Source organism: Ranitomeya imitator, chromosome 5 (assembly GCF_032444005.1).
Source record: "Ranitomeya imitator isolate aRanImi1 chromosome 5, aRanImi1.pri, whole genome shotgun sequence".
NCBI lineage: Eukaryota > Metazoa > Chordata > Amphibia > Anura > Dendrobatidae > Ranitomeya > Ranitomeya imitator.
The window spans coordinates 139,893,858-139,916,395 of NC_091286.1; the positions used below are offsets into that span (position 1 = coordinate 139,893,858).

General features: G+C 36.9%; 1 protein-coding gene across 4 annotated transcripts in view; it reads left to right on the forward strand.

The window, feature by feature from the left end:
* The window catches only part of ADGRG6 (adhesion G protein-coupled receptor G6), a 259,254-nt gene that overhangs the window by 142,238 nt on the left and 94,478 nt on the right, over positions 1–22,538 (forward strand). For 2 of the 4 annotated variants that reach the window (XM_069769188.1, XM_069769187.1), the window contains exons 5-8: positions 5,713–5,781; positions 7,576–7,764; positions 11,979–12,047; positions 16,690–16,764. In XM_069769188.1, the coding sequence (XP_069625289.1) occupies positions 5,713–5,781; positions 7,576–7,764; positions 11,979–12,047; positions 16,690–16,764 (402 nt within the window). The remainder of the gene's footprint in view (positions 1–5,712; positions 5,782–7,575; positions 7,765–11,978; positions 12,048–16,689; positions 16,765–22,538) is intronic. The other 2 variants (XM_069769189.1, XM_069769190.1) reach the window with 2 other exon arrangements.

Consider the following 22,538-nt stretch of genomic DNA (forward strand, 5'->3'; position numbering starts at 1 on the left):
ACTGTCACATATGGGGTATCAGCATACTCAGGACAAATTGGACAACAACTTTTGGGGTCCATTTTCTCCTGTTACCCTTGGTAAAATAAAACAAATTGGAGCTGAAGTAAATTTTTTGTGAAAAAAAGTTAAATGTTCATTTTTATTTAAACATTCCAAAAAATCCTATTAAACACCTGAAGGGTTAATAAACTTCTTGAATGTGGTTTTGAGCACCTTGAGGGGTGCAGTTTTTAGAATGGTTTCACACTTGGGTATTTTCTATCATATAGACCCCTCAAAATGACTTCAAATGAGATGTGGTCCCTAAAAAAGAAATGGTGTTGTAAAAATGAGAAATTGCTAGTCAACTTTTAACCCTTATAACTCCCTAACAAAAAAAAAATTTGGTTCCAAAATTATGCTGATGTAAAGTAGACATGTGGGAAATGTTACTTATTAAGTATTTTGTGTGACATATCTCTGTGATTTAAGGGCATAAAAATTCAAAGTTTGAAAATTGCGAAATTTTCATAATTTTTGCCAAATTTCCATTTTTTTCACAAATAAACGCAGGTACTATCAAATAAATTTTACCACTATCATGAAGTACAATATGTCACGAGAAAACAATGTCAGAATCACTGGGATCCGTTGAAGCGTTCCAGAGTTATAACCTCATAAAAGGACAGTGGTCAGAATTGTAAAAATTGGCCTGGTCATTGACGTGCAAACCACCCTTGGGGGTAAAGGGGTTAAATAAAGAGACAATAGCTTAATCAGCTTTTTTTAATGTAAACTATAGGATATAAAAGTCTACACACCCCTATTAAAATGCCGATTTTTGTCATGTAAAAAATCAAGAATAATTTCAGAGCTTTTTTCACCTTGTCATCCATAATCTGTACAATTCATCTACAAAATAAAATGAAATCTTTTCAGGCGGTAAAATAACAATAATTTGTGATTACATAAATATGCACACTCTTAACCAAATCAAGATTTACCTGATTCCAGACCATACACTTTTTTTTACATGCAGTTTAAAATCTGATTTTTTTTTCTCAGTTGGATATTCAAATAATTTTTATATCTTTTCTTCAAGATTCATAGTGCTTAAATGTTATGTCACTTTCATGTTCTCTTTATTTTTTTGCTGATAAAGGGTAACATCAGTGAGAAAATAAGAGAGATAGATGTCTGTTTTAACCATTTGTTTTATGTATGACCACAAAGGATTTCTAAAATAAATTAAAAAAATAGTTCCCCATTCTGTAACAGTTATTTTTAAAGTGAACATGTCAGCATTATTTACCAATGTGAAGTAAAGGCATGACCATAATGGTGCTGAAATACAGAATCAATCGAAAACTTTAGTGAAGAAATCCTTGTTATGGTTGTTCTTTAATGAAAATTTGAAGACTTTGATTTATTAACTTAAGATGAATATAGATGGAACTGTGGGTAGGGTCTTCAGCTTCTATCCTAGCCCCTCTATCAGTCTCTGGTATCTGTATGATAGGTCACTGCTTTTGTGAGTGACTTGCCTCCTGTTTGAAATTTTGCATCAGCACCACCCTTGCCAGGGGTGGCTCATGATGTCCTAGCAGTCTGCAATAAAATGGCCCTGTGGTGACCCATGTGCAGATTGAGATCTCGGCTCAATTACATCCTTTAGAGATTTAATTGAACCAACATCTACATCTGTGCATGCGGCTTCACTGATGCCATTTCATTGAAGAGATCAATCTGCCACTACATCTCCTGTGGACAGCCCTCTTCAAGTCAATCCACAGGTTGTCAATTGTATTCTATTTTACTTTCTGGCTGGGCCATTCCAAACTTTGAACTTCCTCTGGGAAACAAATTTTCTATTGATTTCGAGATATGCTTAAGATCATTGCTATGCTGAAAGATGTAGTTCCATTTCATCTTCAGCTTTTAAGCAGAGGCTTTAAGGTTTTATTTAAAAATTTACTTGAATTTGGAATGTTCATAATTCCCTTCATCTTGAATAAAGCCCCAGTTTTAATTGCGGAACAATGGCTCCAGATCATAATGCTGCCTCCAGCATGCTTCGCTGTGGGCTAGGTGCTCTTTATCTGATAGTTAATATTAGCTTATCAGCAATCATGCTTTTTGGAATTGTACCCAAAAAGTTCAACATTGGTATCATCAGACCATAACACATTTTCTCACATGCTTTTGACAGATGTGTTGTAGGTTTTAGCAAAACCTAGATAGTTTTGGATGTTTTTATTTGTAAGAAAAGGCCTGTGTTGTCACTCTACTCAATTTATCAGACATATGAATAATATGAGAGATTATTGTCACATGCAGCATACAACCGATACTTAACAGAAATTTAAGCCTTTCCTCTCTTGTTGCTTCCACCTTTTGGCAACCTCATGGACCAATTTTCTTCTAGTGATATTATGTAAACAAATTTACAAAAATACATGTTTTAATTAATGTTTTGCCAAATTTAAGCCACTTCCTCATGACCATCTTCACAGGGTTCAATTGTATATCTAATGGCTTGGAATTTTTTTCATTTCAACTTACGAGTGTTTTGCGCAGAAGTGGTCAGGTGTAAACCTTCCATACCTTAGCCATATCTTTGAGCACTGGACACCTTCTGGGCACTCCGGGAAGGTTACAGTTTTAGAATATGACAGCACTGGAGGATATTGGGTTCTTGGTCTCTTCAAATATGTTTATTCTCAAATTTTGGCAGTTAATATACATCTTTTGTTCCTCAACACGATTTTTGCATTCCTTTTGACTATTTGAATGAAAACTTTCGATGGTTCTGTGATCATGCCCTTATCAATATTAACAATTTTCACCCCTCTGTAAGACCTGTAATACATTTTGACCTTCAGAATTAGTTAGGTCTTTATTTTTGGCCCACTTTGCATGAGGAAAAGAAACTGCCAAATAATTCTGCACACTTTGACTAAAGGGTGTTGTATCCTTAGGGCACACCCTTCATCTTTACACAAATACCCATCACCTGATTTGCTTCATCCAATAAGCATTCAAGTTTATACAGTTTGGAGTTGGAAAATCTGCATAGGAATGATGATATGGCAAAAATGCTCACTTGACTAAAAATTGAGCACACTACATGAAGCCAGAACACAACAGCTCTGTACAATATGTTTTGGCAGTTCTGCAATTGTGCTGCTCAGCTGCAATTCATCTCAATGTGCATAGTTTTAAGAGTTATGATGTTCTGGCTCCGTATAGTACACATGTGAACATCTGGCTGCTGAGGGACTTGGTAAAATATCGTTGGTGGGAATGTTGCATGTCTCATCCCTGCCAATCTGTACTGACGTACTGTCCTAAGGATAGGCCATTTATACCAGTACTGGACAGCCACTTTAAACAACAGCAAGAAGCTGCCAGATGTTTAGGTAGGAAGGGACCAATGTGGCCATATGAAGTAAATGAGGTCTGGGAGGGTGTGTACAACATGGTCTGCTAATCTACAATATGCATCTACATTTTATTAAAAGTTATATTTTATTAAATAAATGGTTAGATGCTCTACATTACCTCTGAATATATTGCATTAAATGTACTTTGCCAAGCACTGCTCATTTAGAGGGGTCAGAGATAGCGTTCATTCCTACACCGAGGCCCACCGTGGTATTCACTTGTTTCCTTTGGGTAAGTCTGAACTTGGTTGTGTATGTGTTTGCTGAAACTGTTTGGGCATTACACTAATAAGGGTCACATAAGCCCCTGCATTGTCCTGCAGTTCCTACAGAAGATGCATCTCTCAAATAATGTCAAGGTAGATGAAGATGAAACAACTCACAGTAGCATGGATGTAGCATTGAATGTACAACTACAGTAGGTTGTCTCATATCTGAGTATGATAAATATTTTCTAAAGCTTAGTGAATGTTGACCATTTGCTGTCAGCTTCAATAGTTTTCTTGGGTGCAGGGAATGTATCTGCAAACAGTATAGGGTAAAGAAGAAGCTAATAGGTACTTTCTGTGGTATTTTTTATTTTGTGTGACTCATATGACTGACCCTGTGACTATACAATTTTTATCTTTCCTTAAAAGGAACCCATTATCACTTTTCATGACCCTGTATCCTGTAAAAGCTTTATGGGGCTAAAAAGACATTTCATAGCATATCTTTGAATAGCAACAGTAATAAATACACTATAAAAAAAGTTTTAACAACTGTGCAGCATGCAAGTTGTTCTCCAAGTGTTCCGTGATGTTAGTAGCAACCTCTCTCATCCAGATGTGATTGAAGACAGCGCCTATTCATATGCCCTATTTTTCATACAGTATGGACATTATAGAAAGGAACCCCCCTTTTGGGACCAGTCTCTATAAACCAGAATTGATAGACTCTTGATATTGGTTACTCCCATGCTGGCCGACTTTAGCCATCATGATATTACAAGATTGGCCATTAATAGCCATTGTACTACTGCAGAGAACATGTATAGCTGTGGTTTGATTTCCCCAGAAAAAAATAGCTAATTACCTTTGATGCCACTAATATATCTCATCCTAGATGTGTCAGCAATGTGTCAACTCCTTTAAAGGGAATCTGTTACCTGAAAAATGCTATTAACCTGCAGATTAATCTGCAGCTTTATAGCATTCTGACTGAACCTGCCCGGTGCCGGCAGGTTAATCTGCAGCTTTATAGCATTCTGATTGAACCTGCCCGGTGCCGGCACTTAAACCCCCGCTGCTGGGAGGAATTTAACTTTATTTATTCTGGCAGCATTTGGTGTTCAGTTATGGGATGGCTCCGGGGCAGGTTCAATCACCACTCAGTGTATAGAGCGCGGCACCTGTAACTGCGCCCTCGGCACTGACTGACAGCCCATTCAGCATTAGTGCCTGCTGCCAGTTAGTGCCAGTTAGTGCTTTTACAGCTGCCTCTTTCTATACACAGCGCGGTGACTGAACGCTGCTGGGAGGAATAACGTTAATTTAATTCCAGCAGCGGGGCTCACATTGAGGGCACCGGGCAGGTTCACAATGCTATTAACCTGAAGACTAACCCAATATCTGCAGGTAAATAGCATTTTTTTCAGGTGACAGATTCCTTTTAAGTTCAATTAATATTATATAGAATCAGAACATTTAGTTGGTGTAGAGCAGTTTGAATCATGGTGGACGCAATATAGATGAGGACTTGGTTACAATGTGTTTGAATAGTAAAAACGAAAGTATTCTAGAGAACAAAATTGCTGTTTTTAGCCAGAAATGTTGTTCCTTCCTGTAAAAAAAACTAATACAATGATTATTACATGAGCGGTCACATTTACCATAATTGGTGTCACCATAACGGTACTCACCATTATAATACAGTTAACACATTATTTGCTCTAGGTGGTGAATGGAGAAAAAAAACATAACTGCTATGTATATGTACAATGAAAGTGTAATGATACAAGAAGTGAAAACTGAAAAGGCCATCATGAAGTTTTGAGGTGACAGATGAAAAAGCATTGTTTCAACTGGTTCAAAACTTAATGGGTCATAAATCAGACCAAACCTGTCACTAAAAGGTTCTATACATATATACATCTATATATTGCATACAGCTGGACTATATGAATAAATGTATGTACATATAGACCGGCTGAATACCATAATTAAACACATGACTTGTCATGACATTATTGCGTTGTTATATACAGAAGCAATTCTAATAATGAATCTCTTATTTTTTGGACTTTTAGGTACATTTTTACCAACAACTGCTTCAACAGAACCAACTACTTGTGAAAAACTGGCAGGTGTCTGTCAAGGTACAAGAATACTATGATATTAAAGTGTTAAAGTATCCATTCTTATGGTGTTTTCAAAGATTTATAATATTAGAATCTACCTATCATATTTATTGTACTTGCTCATAATACTTGCTCTTTTTGGTGTTTTGCGCCTAATTTTTGTTTCCACCATATTAATCTTTCCATTTGTGCTGTTTGAACTCTATTTTATGTGCTCTCCTTTTTTCTTTTTTTTTTTTAGTTCACCACTGAGTGCATGGTTAAGGTTTCCAAATGTTTTTGCCTGATCCATCATTTGTGACTTTTCAAAACCATTTATTCCAAACGTGCCTCAGTTCCCCCTGAAATGATTTTATATACATCAGAAATTTTTGAGCATTTTGTACAACATTTTGAAAAATATGTGACTTTTTACTTTAAAAGTTGCAAAAATAGTTAAAGACAGAAAAAAATGGCCAGTTTTGACTTTTTTGTTGTTGATGGATTGGGCACAATAAATATCAGTGAAAAAAACAAGATTAAAAAAAGTGTCAAAATAAATGCAAATGATGAATCAGGCCCATTGTCCCCACTGGGGCTCACAAAATAAATTCCCTATCCCTTCTGGGAGGAAAACCACACAAACACAAGGAAAACATAAAACTCCATGCAAATCTGGTCTTTGATGGAATATTAACCCAGGGCTCTTACCTACTAAGCCACCACTATAGCTCTCTGTCTGGCTATCTAAACATTTTATAATGTTCTTTTGACTATTATAATTTGAATTTTTGTTATTGTAAAACTATGAATGTACATGTAAAAACGTGTGTTAACAGTGAGAAGTGACTGGAGTAACACAAAGTGCAGGTAAATGTAAAAAACTGTGGAGTGGTTTGTATCTGACATTTTTTTTAAGTAAGCTCTTGAGACCAGCGTCGGTTTTTACACTGTAAGCCAGGGCTTTGAAATAGTCAAGCAAAAAAATGTCAATTTTGCCAGATTGTAAAACTCCAAAGTAGAAGTGAAGTAGAAGTTAAAAAATGCTTTGATCGGTACAAGGAATATACTAGGTTATTGCAGAAATGTAGGACAATGGGCTTCTGACCTTTCATGCAGCTTTGCTGTAGGACCTTTTCCATCCTCGCCCATTATTTAGTGTCACTGGGGTTATACTTTATTATTACAGCTGCGGTAGTGCACATAGACCACTGCTGCCTGCTAATATTTGTTGGAGTGGAATGTTTCCTTTTTCAGAGAATTGTAATTGTTGTAGACGGGGTACAGAAAGACCTGTATTGTGACAGCAAGACAAATAAAACATTTTTCGCTTACTCTGTAGAACAGGGAAAGACAACCTTAGATGCTTAGATGATTACAGAGCTGTATTACTCGTGAGACCTTTGTGTCATGGCAAACTGCAATTCTGCATGTATCAAACATCGACAGGTCAATTTTATGTAGCCCGGATGTTCTTTTTAGCAATGGCATACTGTTATGCTAATATTGTAATATCATTTATCCTATGATGGTGAGTAATTATATATTTTTTGACTTGGAGAATCATCTATAACAAAATAGTCACCACTAATTTCATGTGCAAAGTCTCAGATAATTCAAGACGCGTTTTTCAACTTTTAATTTATAGTATCACAATATTTATTTGGAAATGAATGATGTATTCATATGTTTTAAATGTTTCACAGTATTTTACGTCATTGTCTTTTTTAATTGTAAAGTTTTCTAATCTTTAGTGACCAGCTATATTTCTTATCTATGCAGGGATGCTTCCATTTATTTCATCCTAGTTTACCTCTTTCTTGTGTTAATTAGCATCTACAGTAGTGTCCACTATAATGACATCAGCTATAACTTCATCATCATCAGCTGTAGTAACTTCATCTCCATCACCTGCCGTAACCTCACCATCTACTGTAGCTTCTTCACCTGATACAACTACCTCCTCACCAACCACTGTCACCACTAATACTCCTGGCTTTAATGCTTCCAGTACCATGTATGGTAAGAGTTCACATCTTCCATATTTTGTGAGTTTTTTCACTTGTAAAAGTGACAAAAACATTAGATACATTCTATATCTATACTCTAAAATATTCAGATGGTTTACAGGAAAAAAACAGACAAAACAAAAACGTTTGCTTCACATCCTAGTTCGTGGGAAAAATAGTGTGAAAACATGTTGGGTTAGGACTGAACCCAAAAGAGACATAGACACTCATAATTTCCACCATTCTAATAGGCAAAACCAGAGGATTTACGCCTGTATTTGATGAAGTATGACCCGAATGTTGTGAAATCTGGCATCAAGAATGGCCTGATAGGCTACTGCAGATGCCACCTTAAAGGGAATCTGTCAACACCTTTTTGCTCCCTCATCTGAAAGCAGCCTATTGTAGGTGAAGTGAAACTGAATTCAGCGATGCATCACCTAGTTTACTGGGTGCAGCGCTTCTGATATAATCAAAATGAAGCAGAGAAGAGGAAACTAACCCAGGCTATCTGTGTACAAAGTCCATAGACCGTGAGGTGCTTATCACAGGAGGGGGTGGGACAGACTAGTGTAGTCCTGCAATATTAATTACTTAGGGATACATTCTTCACAGAAAGTAAGCAGCACTGACAAGTGATACATCCCTGAATTCTGTGTTTCTGTCTCTATCTCCTGCTGTCTTCAGATTACATAGCAAAAACCTGCTGACGGATTCCATTTAATAGTTCTATACATAGTTATAAGATGGCCTTGGCTTTTTTACCCTGATAATGAATCAGCCACTACAGGCAAACCATATACTTTATGCTGCAGATTAATGATTGAGGACCAGAATACCAAATGTATTACAAGTACAACGCAACATAACTAAGTTGCTTGAGATAGATGTCTGTGTAATAAGAAAGTCCTGCCAACAGGTATTACAAACAAGCTTGTTAACCTTGATTAAATCAACACTTCATATAATTCCAAAAAAACAGATATAAATCTTTAAATAACTCATGAAAATTAAGAGAGCAGAGGGTGGATATTATGGGCCTTAGATATACAATGGTTTAAGGAAGTCATTGGGACAAAGAACAGTTCTGCATGAGGAGGCTAAACTATATTTTTGTCATGCAGTTGAAAAAAAGACACACAGGACCATCAACTTCAGCCTTTGATGCATCAGTAACATAGTAACATAGTTAGTAAGGCCGAAAAAAGACATTTGTCCAACCAGTTCAGTCTATATTCCGTCAGAATAAATCCCCAGATCTACGTCCTTCTACAGAACCTAATAACTGTAAGATACAATATTGTTACGCTCCAGGAAGACATCCGGGCCTTTCTTGAACCCCTCGACTGAGTTCGCCATCACCACCCCTTAGGCAAGGAGTTACAGATTCTCACTGCCCTAACAGTAAAGAATCCTCTTCTTTGTTGGTGGAAAAACCTTCTCTCCTCCAGAGGCAGAGAATCCCCCCTTGTGACCGTCACCTTCCTTGTGATTCCTTGTGATCAGTGATTGCTAGGATAATTAATTTATAACCCGTAATAATATTTGTCATCAGATAATTATCAAGACCTTTCTTAAAGCCCCTATATGCGTTTAAGTAAAATTGGCGCAGCAGGATAGGTTAACAGTTTAACTTACATGGGGGTCCCCTGACTTCCATCTCCCAACAGATGATGTCTGGAAAGAGAAGGATCCAGCGTTTTAGGTGTCTAACAGATGGCTGTTTTATACTCTGGGAGATAAGTCAATGCTGGAGGGATCTGACAATGGCTCTCTCATAGGAGAAGTCATGAGAGATAGCTATTTGGTCAAATGCTATCTAGTGTTATGCCTCTGCTGGTCACACCTTCATCATCAACCATCACTTCTAATGGTAAATCATATATAATCATAGAAGAAAGTGGGATCAACAAATTTATTCAAACTTAACACAAATAACCATCTGTATATTTTGTGTATCCATCATCATTTCCTTGTTATGCATCACAAATGCATACGTTCATAACTGCTTTGTTTGCTGTTAACATTTTAAGCATGCTGTTTTTTTTCCATAATAACATTATCTTTTAAGATCTGTTTTAGAGACTTTGATATTTTAGGATAAGTCACAAAATGTCATGCTATTCCCTATTCATAAGATATGGGAAAACTTACTGACCACTGGTGGTCTGACTACTGGGATTCTCAACAATCCTGACTTCTTGATTATTGAACCTTGGGATTTGGGTTCCGCAGCTTAATGGGAAGCTCTAGAGGTGTGCATGCTCAATCTCAACTCCATGCACTGTACTGTGACTTTCTTCAACAGTCCCAATAGGAATGTATGTAATGGAGGTGGAGCATATTCACTGTCTCTCCTTTCAAGAGGGAGATGCAGAGCCCCCAATCTTGGGTTTACACCACCAGTGATTAGCAAGATATCACCTATCTTATTGATAAACAATAACTTGTAATTTGGGAATAACCCTTTAATGAGCTATCCTGGGGAAAGGTCATCAATATCAGGTTTTGGGGGTCCAATTAGATAATTCTTGGTGCCATTGCACACTAGATGTGCCATTGCTCCATAAATTATGCCATGACTTTAAATGGTATCAAAAGCTTTCTCCCATTCACAAGATAATCTTTGAAGATACGTTTAGAATAATATTTATTTTTTTATATCAATTATTTTAATATGGATAAGAATAGTGACATATCTTCTTTTCAAAAAGGCATGCTTGAAGAACCCAAGCCCATGGGGAAAGTATTTTAAAACTGCTGTAAAAGTAAAGATTAGTTGCTCCTGCTAATGATCCATTTTATAAAGTGCCTCTAAATAATGAGATGTATGACTAATTCATTTTTCAGTTGCACCAGTTTTGATACTTCTCCCTCAACTTGACCAGGAAAAGTCAGCATGTTGCCATAAATGTACATTCACTGGCTTGGTACCTGAAAAGTATAGGAACAGGAAATGCACCAAATTTCAGCTCTGAACTATTTTGGATTTTTAACTTCTAGTTTTTGACAACTTATGAGTCAAGTTAATATATCATTATACAGTACCTTTAAACAGTACATTAAAACAAGTTGAAAGTCATCAAATGATTGTGAATGAAATAATATATATTTGGCAAGTATGATTACTGTATATGTGCCATCCAGTAAAGATCCTGTAAAGGGAACCTGTCACCCCCAAATGGAAGTTGAGCTAATCCCACCGGCATCAGGGGCTTATCTACAGCATTCTGGAATGCTGTAGATAAGCCCCTGGTGTATCCTGAAAGATGAGAAAAAGAGGTTATATTATACTCACCCAGGGGCATTCCCTGATGCAGTCTGGTCCGATGGATGTCGCGGTCCGGTCCAGGGCCTCCCATCTTCATAGGATGATGTCCTTTTCTTGTCTTCATTCTGCAGCTCTGGCGCAGGCGTACTTTGTCTGCCCCATTGAGAGCAGAGCAAAGTACTGCAGCACGCAGGTGCTGGGCCTCTCTGACCTTTCCCGGCGCCTGCGCACTGCTGTACTTTGCTCTGCCCTCAACAGGTCAGACAAAGTACACATGCGCCAGAGCCGCAGCGTGAAGACAAGAAGAGGACATCATCGTAAGAAGATGGGAGGCCCCGGAACGGACCGCGACGCCCATCGGACTGGACCGCCCGCCCAGGTGAGTATAATCTAACCTCTTTTTCTCCTCTTTCAGGTTACATAAGGGGCTTATCTGCAGCATTCCAGAATGCTGTAGATAAGCCCCTGATGGTGATGGGCTTAGCTCAACTTCCATTTTGGGGCTGACATGTTCCCTTTAATATTTGCCATTTACTCTCAGTTGTCTACATTTCAATTAGCAACGTGTGCATTATTGGTCAGCCCTCTCCTTCTCCCCTATCTTGTAGCCATACCTGTAAGACATTTATGGATCATAGACGTGCCATAAATACCTCTTATTAGAACACCGTCTTTAAGTATTATCCCTTCTACCATAATAGCTTTAAAGCTTCCCAAAGTTCAGATCCTTGCTTTAGAATATAAGGTGAAAATCAATTTAATATGTGTTGTATAGATTATATTCCACTTGAATTAAGGCCAAATATATAAATATTGTAACAATTGTCAACAATTGTTACAAAAGTTATTATTCTCTAGTATGAAGATTATTCTTATTTACATAGTACAATTTGTCATTATACTTCTTTTTTATCAGTCTTTTCATTCATTCATTTGTTTGTTTATATTTTTGCCAGCTACTGTAACTCCCTCTTTGTCATCCGCTTTGATCACTACTAACATAACCACGTATAGCCCAGTATCTGGTAAGAATTTATATCATGAATTATCTAGTTGAAATTAAAAGAGGATTAACCTGATAATTGCTCATTTCTTTTAAGGCAAGCAGGACTTTTTGAATATCTAAATTCACCATCTTTATATAATTGGTATTTATTTTTTGTTATTGAAAGTCAAAAGGAACTAAATGTATTAGTGTATGAACAGTTTATCCTGACAGCTAGAGTTCAACAGATAAGTTATAAAACATTGAATATGGAGGTTGACAACATGGATACATCTCTCTTTTCATTAAATTTATGGGAGATATAAAAACTGCATAGGATTAATTAGTGGCTCCAGCAATCAACCTCCTTCCCAGTGTTTTATCAAGCCGTCATGAACATTATAGCTATTACAATGATGAGTAAAAGGGTAACGATGTTTTGAACTTTTGACTTTCAGGCTCCATATCTCACCACGCACAATTGAGACTAACATCATTTTATAAAAAATCATCTTGTAAACATGTAAATCTGTTTAGAGACTTTATATTATCACACATAAGATTATGATAACTCAACTAGTTAAACATTTTATGTCAGTTTAAGTTCCATGTTTGATTAATAGTTTCTACAAGGCCAACATATTTCCCTAATTTTTGCGTATTTGTATTGAAGATCATTTTCCAATTGTATCTAAATTACTTGTTTTGTTTAGAGTTAACAAATTTATCAAATGAGGACATTTGACCTTTAATGATAATGACTGAGCTGCACTCATATTTATTAATTTTTTTCACACACCAATCAGACAAATACACCTACTGTATATGTACTTAAAGTAGAAAACACACCAATCAAATTATTGCTAAAATACTTTTTAGTTCCCAAATAACACCAACAAAAATCATCAAGTGTGGAACCACTTAAAATGAAATGTAGCAACAATGTGAGAATCATAAAACCCTTTTGAATGACTAGATCGTTAGTAATATTTGATATACAAATACAATATAACGGTTTTCATACTTTCAAAAAAGTGGTCTCCATGGGATTGGATACTTGTAACTAACCATATTCTGCTCATCTTCCGCAGGGCTGGTGCCAGATCCCTTCCATTGCTTCAGTCTCGTTTTTAGGCTGCATCGGTGAGAACATGACAACAACACACATCACGTCTGCAACCAATCACAGAGCTGAATGGCTCAGCTACTGTAAAGAGTATGAGCCGCCATGCTCATTGATTGGCTGCAGTGGGAATGTGTGCTGTAGTTACTGGAATACGGTGCCGTTCCTGGAGATGATGAATACTATATGTGTTTGTTTTCTTACAAGTATCCAATCATTTGGGGACCATTTTTTTTAAAGGATGAAAACTTTTTTAAGAATAAAAATGAAGACCCAATGTGTGTGGTGAAAGTAGAAAACAAAGGAAACCATTCACCCCCAGATTAAAGAATGTAAAAAGCACGTCAGGTGAGGAAGGCTATTTGTGCCTGGGTAATTTGCCTTTTGGCACTTTGTTGTCATGTCGTTATTGTGTGCTATCACATGACATGTTACGCTGGGATCTATTATTTACTATTACTATTACTTTACTTTACTTTAGTATCTCTATTTTCATCAAAGCAGCATTATTTTATGTATCACCTTGACTGTCGTTTATTCCCAGGTAGAATTTTTCCTTCTGCTTTTTAAATTTTTTTTTTGTCACCCACATATGTTATTAAAGGGAACCTGTCACCTGAATTTGGCGGGACAGGTTTGCGGTCATATGGGCGGGGTTTTTGGGTGTTTGATTCACCCTTTCCTTACTCGCTGGCTGCATGCTGGCCGCAATATTGGGTTCAAGTTCATGCTGTGTCCTCTGTAGTACACGCCTGCGCAAGGCAAGATTGGGTGGAAAGGGTGAATCAAACACCCGAAAACCCCACCCATATGACCACAAACCTGTCCCACCAAATTCAGGTGACAGGTTCCCTTTAATGTATTTGTGTAGTATATATTAATACATATTTAGTAATTATAATTTTGCAGAACCTTAGAGATTTGTAATTGTACTAGGTAAAATACATATTAGTGATTATATTCAAGAACAGTAGTTGATTTCGGGTTAAATAATAATTTTCAGCTAGCAACAGAATTTTTTTTTCTTTCTCCTTTTCAATTAATCTGGGAAAAAAAGCAAAAATTTGATAAAGATTTTTAACCTGCACCTGTATCACTCCTCCAAAGTCACCACTGTTTTTCCCACTGGTCGATTGCGATCAACATCTGTCGATTGGCTGCAGCAGCAACATGATGCCTCCTGCATCACTTGTAAGCTGGTGGGGGACACAGCGCTAACTGCCAAGGAGCTAGGCTGGTCTGGGAGGTGAATTGCATGTATTTGTCACCTTTCTGCCCATTAATAATGGTTTATTCAGCAGTGGATAACCCCTATATGGAGGTTGCTCCCAAAAAAGTCATAGAAGTGACAGAAGCAACAATTAGAATCTAAGCTGCACACACAAGGTATTTTAGAGGAGACATTACTACACTATTATCTATATGAAAACAATTGTATCAAGCAATTTGTTGGATATCCTGAATTTCTTCTGTGTGTTCCTTCCAAATGTTTAGAATTGTGGTTTGCAAGCTTTTCACAGCATTGTTTTTTATAAGCCTGGCAATAATGAATTACAGCAATTAATTACAGTGCCTACAAGTAGTATTCAACCCCCTGCAGATTTAGCAGGTTTACACATTTGGAATTAACTTGGCATTGTGACATTTGGACTGTAGATCAGCCTGGAAGTGTGAAATGCACTGCAGCAAAAAAGAATGTTATTTCTTTGTTTATTTTTTTTTTAAATTGTGAAAAGTCTTTTCAGAGGGTCATTTTTTTATTCCACCCCTCAACCCACCAGAATTCTGTTTGGTTCCCCTAAAGTATTAAGAAGTAGTTCAGGCACAAAGAACAATGAGCTTCACATGTTTGGATTAATTATTTCTTTTTCCAGCCTTTTCTGACTATTTAAGACCCTCCCCAAACTTGTGAACAGCACTCATTCATGGTCAACATGGGAAAGATAAAGGAGCATTCCAAGGCCATCAGAGACAAGATCGTGGAGGGTCACAAGGCTGGCAAGGGGTACAAAACCCTTTCCAAGGAGTTGGACCTACCTGTCTCCACTGTTGGGAGCATCATCCGGAAGTGGAAGGCTTATGGAACTACTGTTAGCCTTCCACGGCCTGGACAGCCTTTGAAATTTTCCTCCCGTGCCGAGGCCAGGCTTGTCCGAAGAGTCAAGGCTAACCCAAGGACAACAAGGAAGGAGCTCCGGGAAGATCTCATGGCAGTGGGGACATTGGTTTCAGTCAATACCATAAGTAACGTACTCCACCGCAATGGTCTCCGTTCCAGACGAGCCCGTAAGGTACCTTTACTTTCAAAGCGTCATGTCAAGGCTCGTCTACAGTTTGCTCATGATCACTTGGAGGACTCTGAGACTGACTGGTTCAAGGTTCTCTGGTCTGATGAGACCAAGATCGAGATCTTTGGTGCCAACCACACATGTGACGTTTGGAGACTGGATAGCACTGCATACGACCCCAAGAATACCATCCCTACAGTCAAGGATGGTGGTGGCAGCATCATGCTGTGGGGCTGTTTCTCAGCCAAGGGGCCTGGCCATCTGGTCCGCATCCATGGGAAGATGGATAGCACCGCCTACCTGGAGATTTTGGCCAAGAACCTCCGCTCCTCCATCAAGGAACTTAAGATGGGTCGTCATTTCATCTTCCAACAAGACAACAACCCAAAGCATACAGCCAAGAAAACCAAGGCCTGGTTCAAGAGGCAAAAAATCAAGGTGTTGCAGTGGCCTAGTCACGCTCCTGACCTTAACCCAATTGAAAACTTGTGGAAGGAGCTCAAGATTAAAGTCCACATGAGACACCCAAAGAACCTAGATAACTTGGAGAAGATCTGCATGGAGGAGTGGGCCAAGATAACTCCAGAGACCTGTGCCGGCCTGATCAGGTCTTATAAAAGACGATTATTAGCTGTAATTGCAAACAAAGGTTATTCCACAAAATATTAAACGTAGGGGTTGAATAATAATTGACCCACACTTTTATGTTTAAAATTTATAAAAATTTAACTGAGCAACAAAACTTTTTGGTTTGTAAGATTTATGCATCTGTTAATAAATCCTGCTCTTGTTTGAAGTTTGAAGGCTCTAACTTATTTGCATCTTATTAAACCTGCTAAATCTGCAGGGGGTTGAATACTACTTGTAGGCACTGTACGTAGCCACAATGTGCAATATCAATTAGAATAGGGGTATGTTGACAAACAGCAGAATTTCTGAAATTGAAAAGTACTTTCATAAGTCTGAATATAGAGATTCTCCAGCATGTGCATGGATCTTTAAAAGCTCCAATCAAATGTATCAAACAGTGGTAGACTTGCTGCAAAAAACCTACCCTGAGTGAACATTGCCTATTGATCACTGCTATCCCCAATGGGTCACATCCTTATCCATATGATTACTATGCAAATTATTGAATGGCACCTATTGCTTTATTGCACAATAACCTTACCCACCTCGATTACTGAATTTATTGTCACAACCAATGCTTTACCTAATTAATGGTTCCTAGTGTCACTACTCGAGCTCACATTTTATTGTGTTTTTCCCAGCTATCGTAACAGCTTCACCATCCACTATGATAACTACTAACATGACTAATATCACGGTCGATAACACAGAGCCTGGTAAGAAACCCATATTATAATGTCTGCTAATGTATTTTATGGTTTATATTTGATATATATTAGAAAACACTAACTAAAGATTCTGTATGGAGCAACTTGAAAGCCGATTTTATGAAAATATGGATTGCTGTAACGTGCACCACTTTTTCCCCTTATTCCACCTATAGGCCATCTTAAAATGTACTGGTGATTCTATTATTATTATTATTATTATTATATTAATGATTTCTGGCTATATTATATTTTTGCATATAACCAAGGGGCTCCTTATGATGTCCATTTATGCAGTTTACAGTATACAATATATTTGTGTTACACAAAGTTAATAGGGATAGAGGTGATACTATAATGCCAAGTACAGACGCCTTTGGTGTCAAACTCATCAGAGCTGACAAACCAGATTTATACTCTTCTTAATTAAAGTTTGATATGAATTATGAAGATAGTCATGTGACACTTATTTTTCTGTTATACTTGCATACATGCATGCTGAATGATACATCGGTTATGAAAATAGAATAAAATTCTTTGCACATGGAGCATGTATATTATCAGTATAGAATATAGACATGTTTTTTCTTTTTTTAAAGTGTCATGTGTTGTTAATATTGTGTTTAATGCTTGTGTCCAGCAATAAGGCCCTTGTATCCAATGCAATTCTAAATTAATTCCCTTATTTTCCTACAAGTAATTTACAGACAAGAAACTTGCCGGAAGCAAATTTTTATTCAAAAGAATTCTCCACTTTGAAAAATGACTTTTTATTACAAGGGTTCCCTGCCAATAATGTGTTCAAAGGGTGTCCTGCTGCTAGATCCTACAGCGGTAACCCATAAGAAAATATTCAGTTTCCTTGTGGCATCATTGTAGGAAATAAAGTATTTTACCATTCTTATAAATCAATGAGATGTGAATGAGAGTTGGTTCTTCTAACCAGTCTTAACTACAATTACTAGATGGGGGTACTGCATTCCCTTATAGGGTATTTGAAATGGGTTTTCTAGACCAAATAGCCCCCTTTATTAAACATGACCTCTAAATATTAGTTTTAGTTTGTAAAAGTTTTCTTCAAATATTTTGAAGCTTTAATATTTACTTAGAAAATAACCTAAATACTTAAAATGACTGAAATAACATAAACTAATTACCGTAATGGCGTATTCCTTGTACCAGAAATTATTGCATTTCACTAAGATATGCCATTACTTAATGATCACTGCGGGTTTGACCTGTAGGCCCTCTACTGATCCTGAGATTGAAGGGGCTGTAGCACTACTTCACAATTTGTCCCTCTCAGAGGGGTGCTCCCGACTGCGATGTTCACCACAGTTCCTTCCAAGCTAGTGGTGTCGGCTGCAATTTCCAGCATTGCCGGTTACCTGGAAATCTGGAAAGTTGATAAAGTGTTGTAGCAGAGCTGTGGCTCCTTTATACTCCGGCTTGGCAAGTGCGCTAGAAGTCAAACCTCCAGTGACCAAGAAGTGATGCCATATCCTATTGATATGCCATGGCGTACTGCGAAGGGAATATTTTCACTTTTATTTCAGTTATCAATAGTAGACATGAACATAAAAAACTTTGTAATTTATCTTAACAGATAAATCCACTTCTTTCTCCATTTTTTTCAAAATTCTCAACTCATGGGTGAAATCTGAATTCCATACAGACATATTTTTATGTTATGGAAATTATAGATGACAGTTACTATTGATGACGGAAGAGGAAGGACAAGGGATGGGCTCTGCCTCTTGCTCCTTTTCCTCTTCGCTTCCCTCTACATAGAATTTTGTCAGCAATAACTGTCATCTCCTATCTCAGTAATGGAAAAATCTGTCTGCACTGAATACAGATTGTATCTATGAATTGAAAATTTTGAGACGGTAAGAAAACTCCTGGCAGAGAATGAAGCAGATATCTATGATAAGATATATTAAAAAGTTTCATGTGTACTATTGATTTATGCAACAAAAATTAGAACAACGGTAACTCTTTATTAGAAGGACTTAAAGTTCTCTAGTCTACATGTCTGGAAAGCAGTAATGGGAACTTCATGTTTGGTAACCTAAAGCAAAGCCTACACTTATATATTCAGGAAACATATTTATAGCATGATTATTGGGAATTCCAAATGCTACATGTAACTTGAAACAGACTGAATGGCAAGCCAGAGACATTCTGTCATTAATGTTACAGTATATAAGGAAATGTCAACATCTGCAAATATCTAAGATATAACTGAAGGTTTGACTTAGGTGCACCAAAGTTCAAAGTTAGATTTTAATTGTTAGACCTCTGAAGTGAACTACTGTACATGATCAATGTAATGTTATAATCACATATACTTCAAGTAAAATGTTGTGTACCAAGTTGACAGAAATGTATTTTTGTTGCAAGTAACTGCTTTTTTTCAATCCATTTATTGTATGGCATAACATATACAGATCTGCAGGAACTCAAAATTCCTGCTACATTTCCCATCAGAATGAAGAGAAACCTAGTTACCCGTCCTTGGGAAGGATGGCAGCAACACGTGCAAGACTCAAAAATCAAAGGTGTACGAAGTATAGGGATTATTTCTACCCCAATAGTGTGGCCAGTGAAACAGAGACCAGCATCTTCTGAAAAAAGTACAACAAGCAAAATACCAATTAACTTCTGGTTAATGACAACTCCATCAATTTGGACATCATCTATAAATCATAGGATAACAACAATGGTCAGTACAGAGGGTGAAGCAATTCAAGAAAACAGGTCCACTAGCACAGTATTATCTAGTACTGTTTTAGCTATTTTAAAGGACGTTTCAAGCAAATCATCTTTATTATTTGGAGAAGATGAATTTTCAAAAATGGAGACAGCAGGATCTGGAAGTGAAAATGAATGGCATAATGCTTCAATAATGGAACCAGATAATATGTCTTTCAGTAGAACACAGCTTAGCAATACTAATAACATGAAAATAAATCAAACATGGTGGCCACAATGGATTATGCATAACTTTGACAATTTTACTCCACCCTTGAATGCTAAAAGTGTAGTAAAGTATAGTAATGAATACAGCAAAAAGACATCAGAGTATTTCTATCGTGATCATGCAAGTGGAAATCATGATGATAATACTGAAAGCACATCTGAAAAAAGGAACAACACAAGTAAACTACTATTTTTAATAAATGACACAGATATGCTATACTCTGTGGTGACACCAACAGAGGAATTCAAGTCAGGAAGATCAAATAATAAAGGACTTGAAAGGTTGTATAGTTTTCAAACTCCAAGTAACTATCAGATACATGGTATGAAAAACACAGACGGAGCAAAATATGTTCAGGAGGATAAAGTTAGTGTATCTACAGAATCTCCATATGATGCACAAATCACCCAATCAAATAATTTGGCTCCTTCTTTATTAAGGAATCATGTAATGGACTCAGTATATGCACAGAACATTTTATTTACCAACAGTGAGTCTTGTGATCCTGTCTCCAGTTGTACTTTAGTATACAACATATTGCCTACTCAATCAAAACTGTCGCTTGGAAGTTTATTGGCTCACAGAGCAAATATGCACCATGTAAGTATCAACAATATGGAAGATCCATTATATCCAACACTGGTAGAAGAGCTGTTGCCAACAAGAACAAGAAATAATGAAGGATTATACAGTACAGTATTAAATCTTGATAGTATGCCCTTAGATAGACAAACTATGCATTTCACTGAAACAAAAAAGACTGATATTCTGAATTCAAGGGGGCAAGAACAATATCATATGATGACCTCAAGTTATGATGTGTCAGACAATCAGTGGAAGAACCTTATACTCAACTATGAAAAAAACAGTGAGAATGTCAAATTGTACATGGTTGGTCCAACCACTGAACATCCATTTGATACTTCACCTACTGAAATTGTGAGCCCACATACAACTATTGAGCTCATTGAATATCAAAAAGATGTTGACGCAGTGGAATTTTCTGGTGAAGATGATTTTTTAGAAGCTGAAAAGTTGTATTTAGTTGAATCCACTGATGCCATTGCAGGACTTTCACAAATGAACACAACATTAAACCTGACCCCAACAAAGACATTATCAAATTATTTGCCAACAACATTTACTGCCCAACCAGTAGGTAATGATAACTTTACATCAAATATAACGCCAAACAACTATTTAGATATGAAAAATTTAGAAAGCATGACAGAGTTAAAGGTTGAAAGAAATATAGGTGAAATTGACCTAAGCACTTCTATAATTGATCATTCCTCACAACAGTCTTTTGGTAGTCAAAAGTCTTCTGATGGAGCTAACAAAATGAAATTTGTACCATGCACTATTCAGGTTTTGATTAATCCTGAGCAAGAACATCAACAACATTCTGCTCATCCAGAATTTATCAAACCTCAGGGTACACTGCAAATTTTAGATATAACATTCCAAGCAAGTGAAATCAGTATCTTGACATCAAGTAGTGGCATTAATGATGACTCATTAAAGCAAAGTAATTTTCTCAGTAAGGAAGAGTCTTTAGAAATAAGATACAACACCTATATTGCTACACCCCCACTCGAATATAATCTCTTATCAACCACATCTGAAACCCATTTGATGAGTAATGGTCAACAAATATCAACAAGAACCAGGTTACCATCTTTAACCATAAAGACCCAGAGTGATGTAAATGCTGCTCAGTTTTCTCATCTGACTACAAGCTCAATAATAAATAATGTATGGAATTACTGGAAAATTACAACCCTCCCTGAAATTCCTGGAAAGTCAATCGGCATTCTGGGGAAAACACAAACAGAAGTGTTAACGAGCTTGAATAATGAGCATCTCTCACAAAGTTTTGCCACATTAGGATTTTCAGACTCCAAACTGACAGATCTTATAAAGGAGAATTCTCTTGTTTCCGAAACTGGATTTTCACATCAGCCTACGCATCAAGAAGATTACTTTAATAACACCAGTCAAAAGCTTGTTAGCAGTGGATCATTTGAAGCAATTACATTGGCTCCACCAGACCTGCTGTGCCCGTGCAGTCATCTATCTGATGTTACCTGTTTCTGTGGACAGGAGGTTAACAGCAGTATGTAGATGTATCTTCCTAGACTAGACACCCCCTTAATGATAGTCATTATATCTTTCAATAGATAATTGCTTGAAGGAAACTTTAGTGCTGCTAAATGTGTTTGTAGTAGAAAAGTAGCACTGATATGCAATATTATTCAGAAAAGAATTAATCAAATCATTTACATTGTACTAAATATAAATATTAATTAGTAGATAATATTTATGCTGTGATTCTGCCATAAATTCTCCACTAAAAGTAATACATTTTAACTTTATTAATATACTTATAAGGAGATTGCAAAGTTTGGACTTCATGTCAACTTTTGTTTTGCAGTTGAGTATTTTGTCCCATTCTATGGCATATAATATCCATAGAATAGTTTGCTTTAGTTGTTTATTTATTTTGCTGACTTATACACCAATATCATATTCCGCAGCTTTACAGATATTGTCATCACTGTCCCTATTGGGGCTCATAATCTACATTCCCTATCAGTATGTCTTTGGCGTGTGGGAGGCAGCTGGAATACCTGGGGGAAACCCACACAAACGCAGAGAAAGCATACAGACACCTTGCAGATGTAGTCCTTGGCTGGATTGAACCTAGGACCACAGCGCTGCAAAGAAAGAGTTCTAACCACTGAGCCACTGTGTTGGCCATGTTTTAGTTAAATGGAAATGCTTAGAACATGCTAAACAT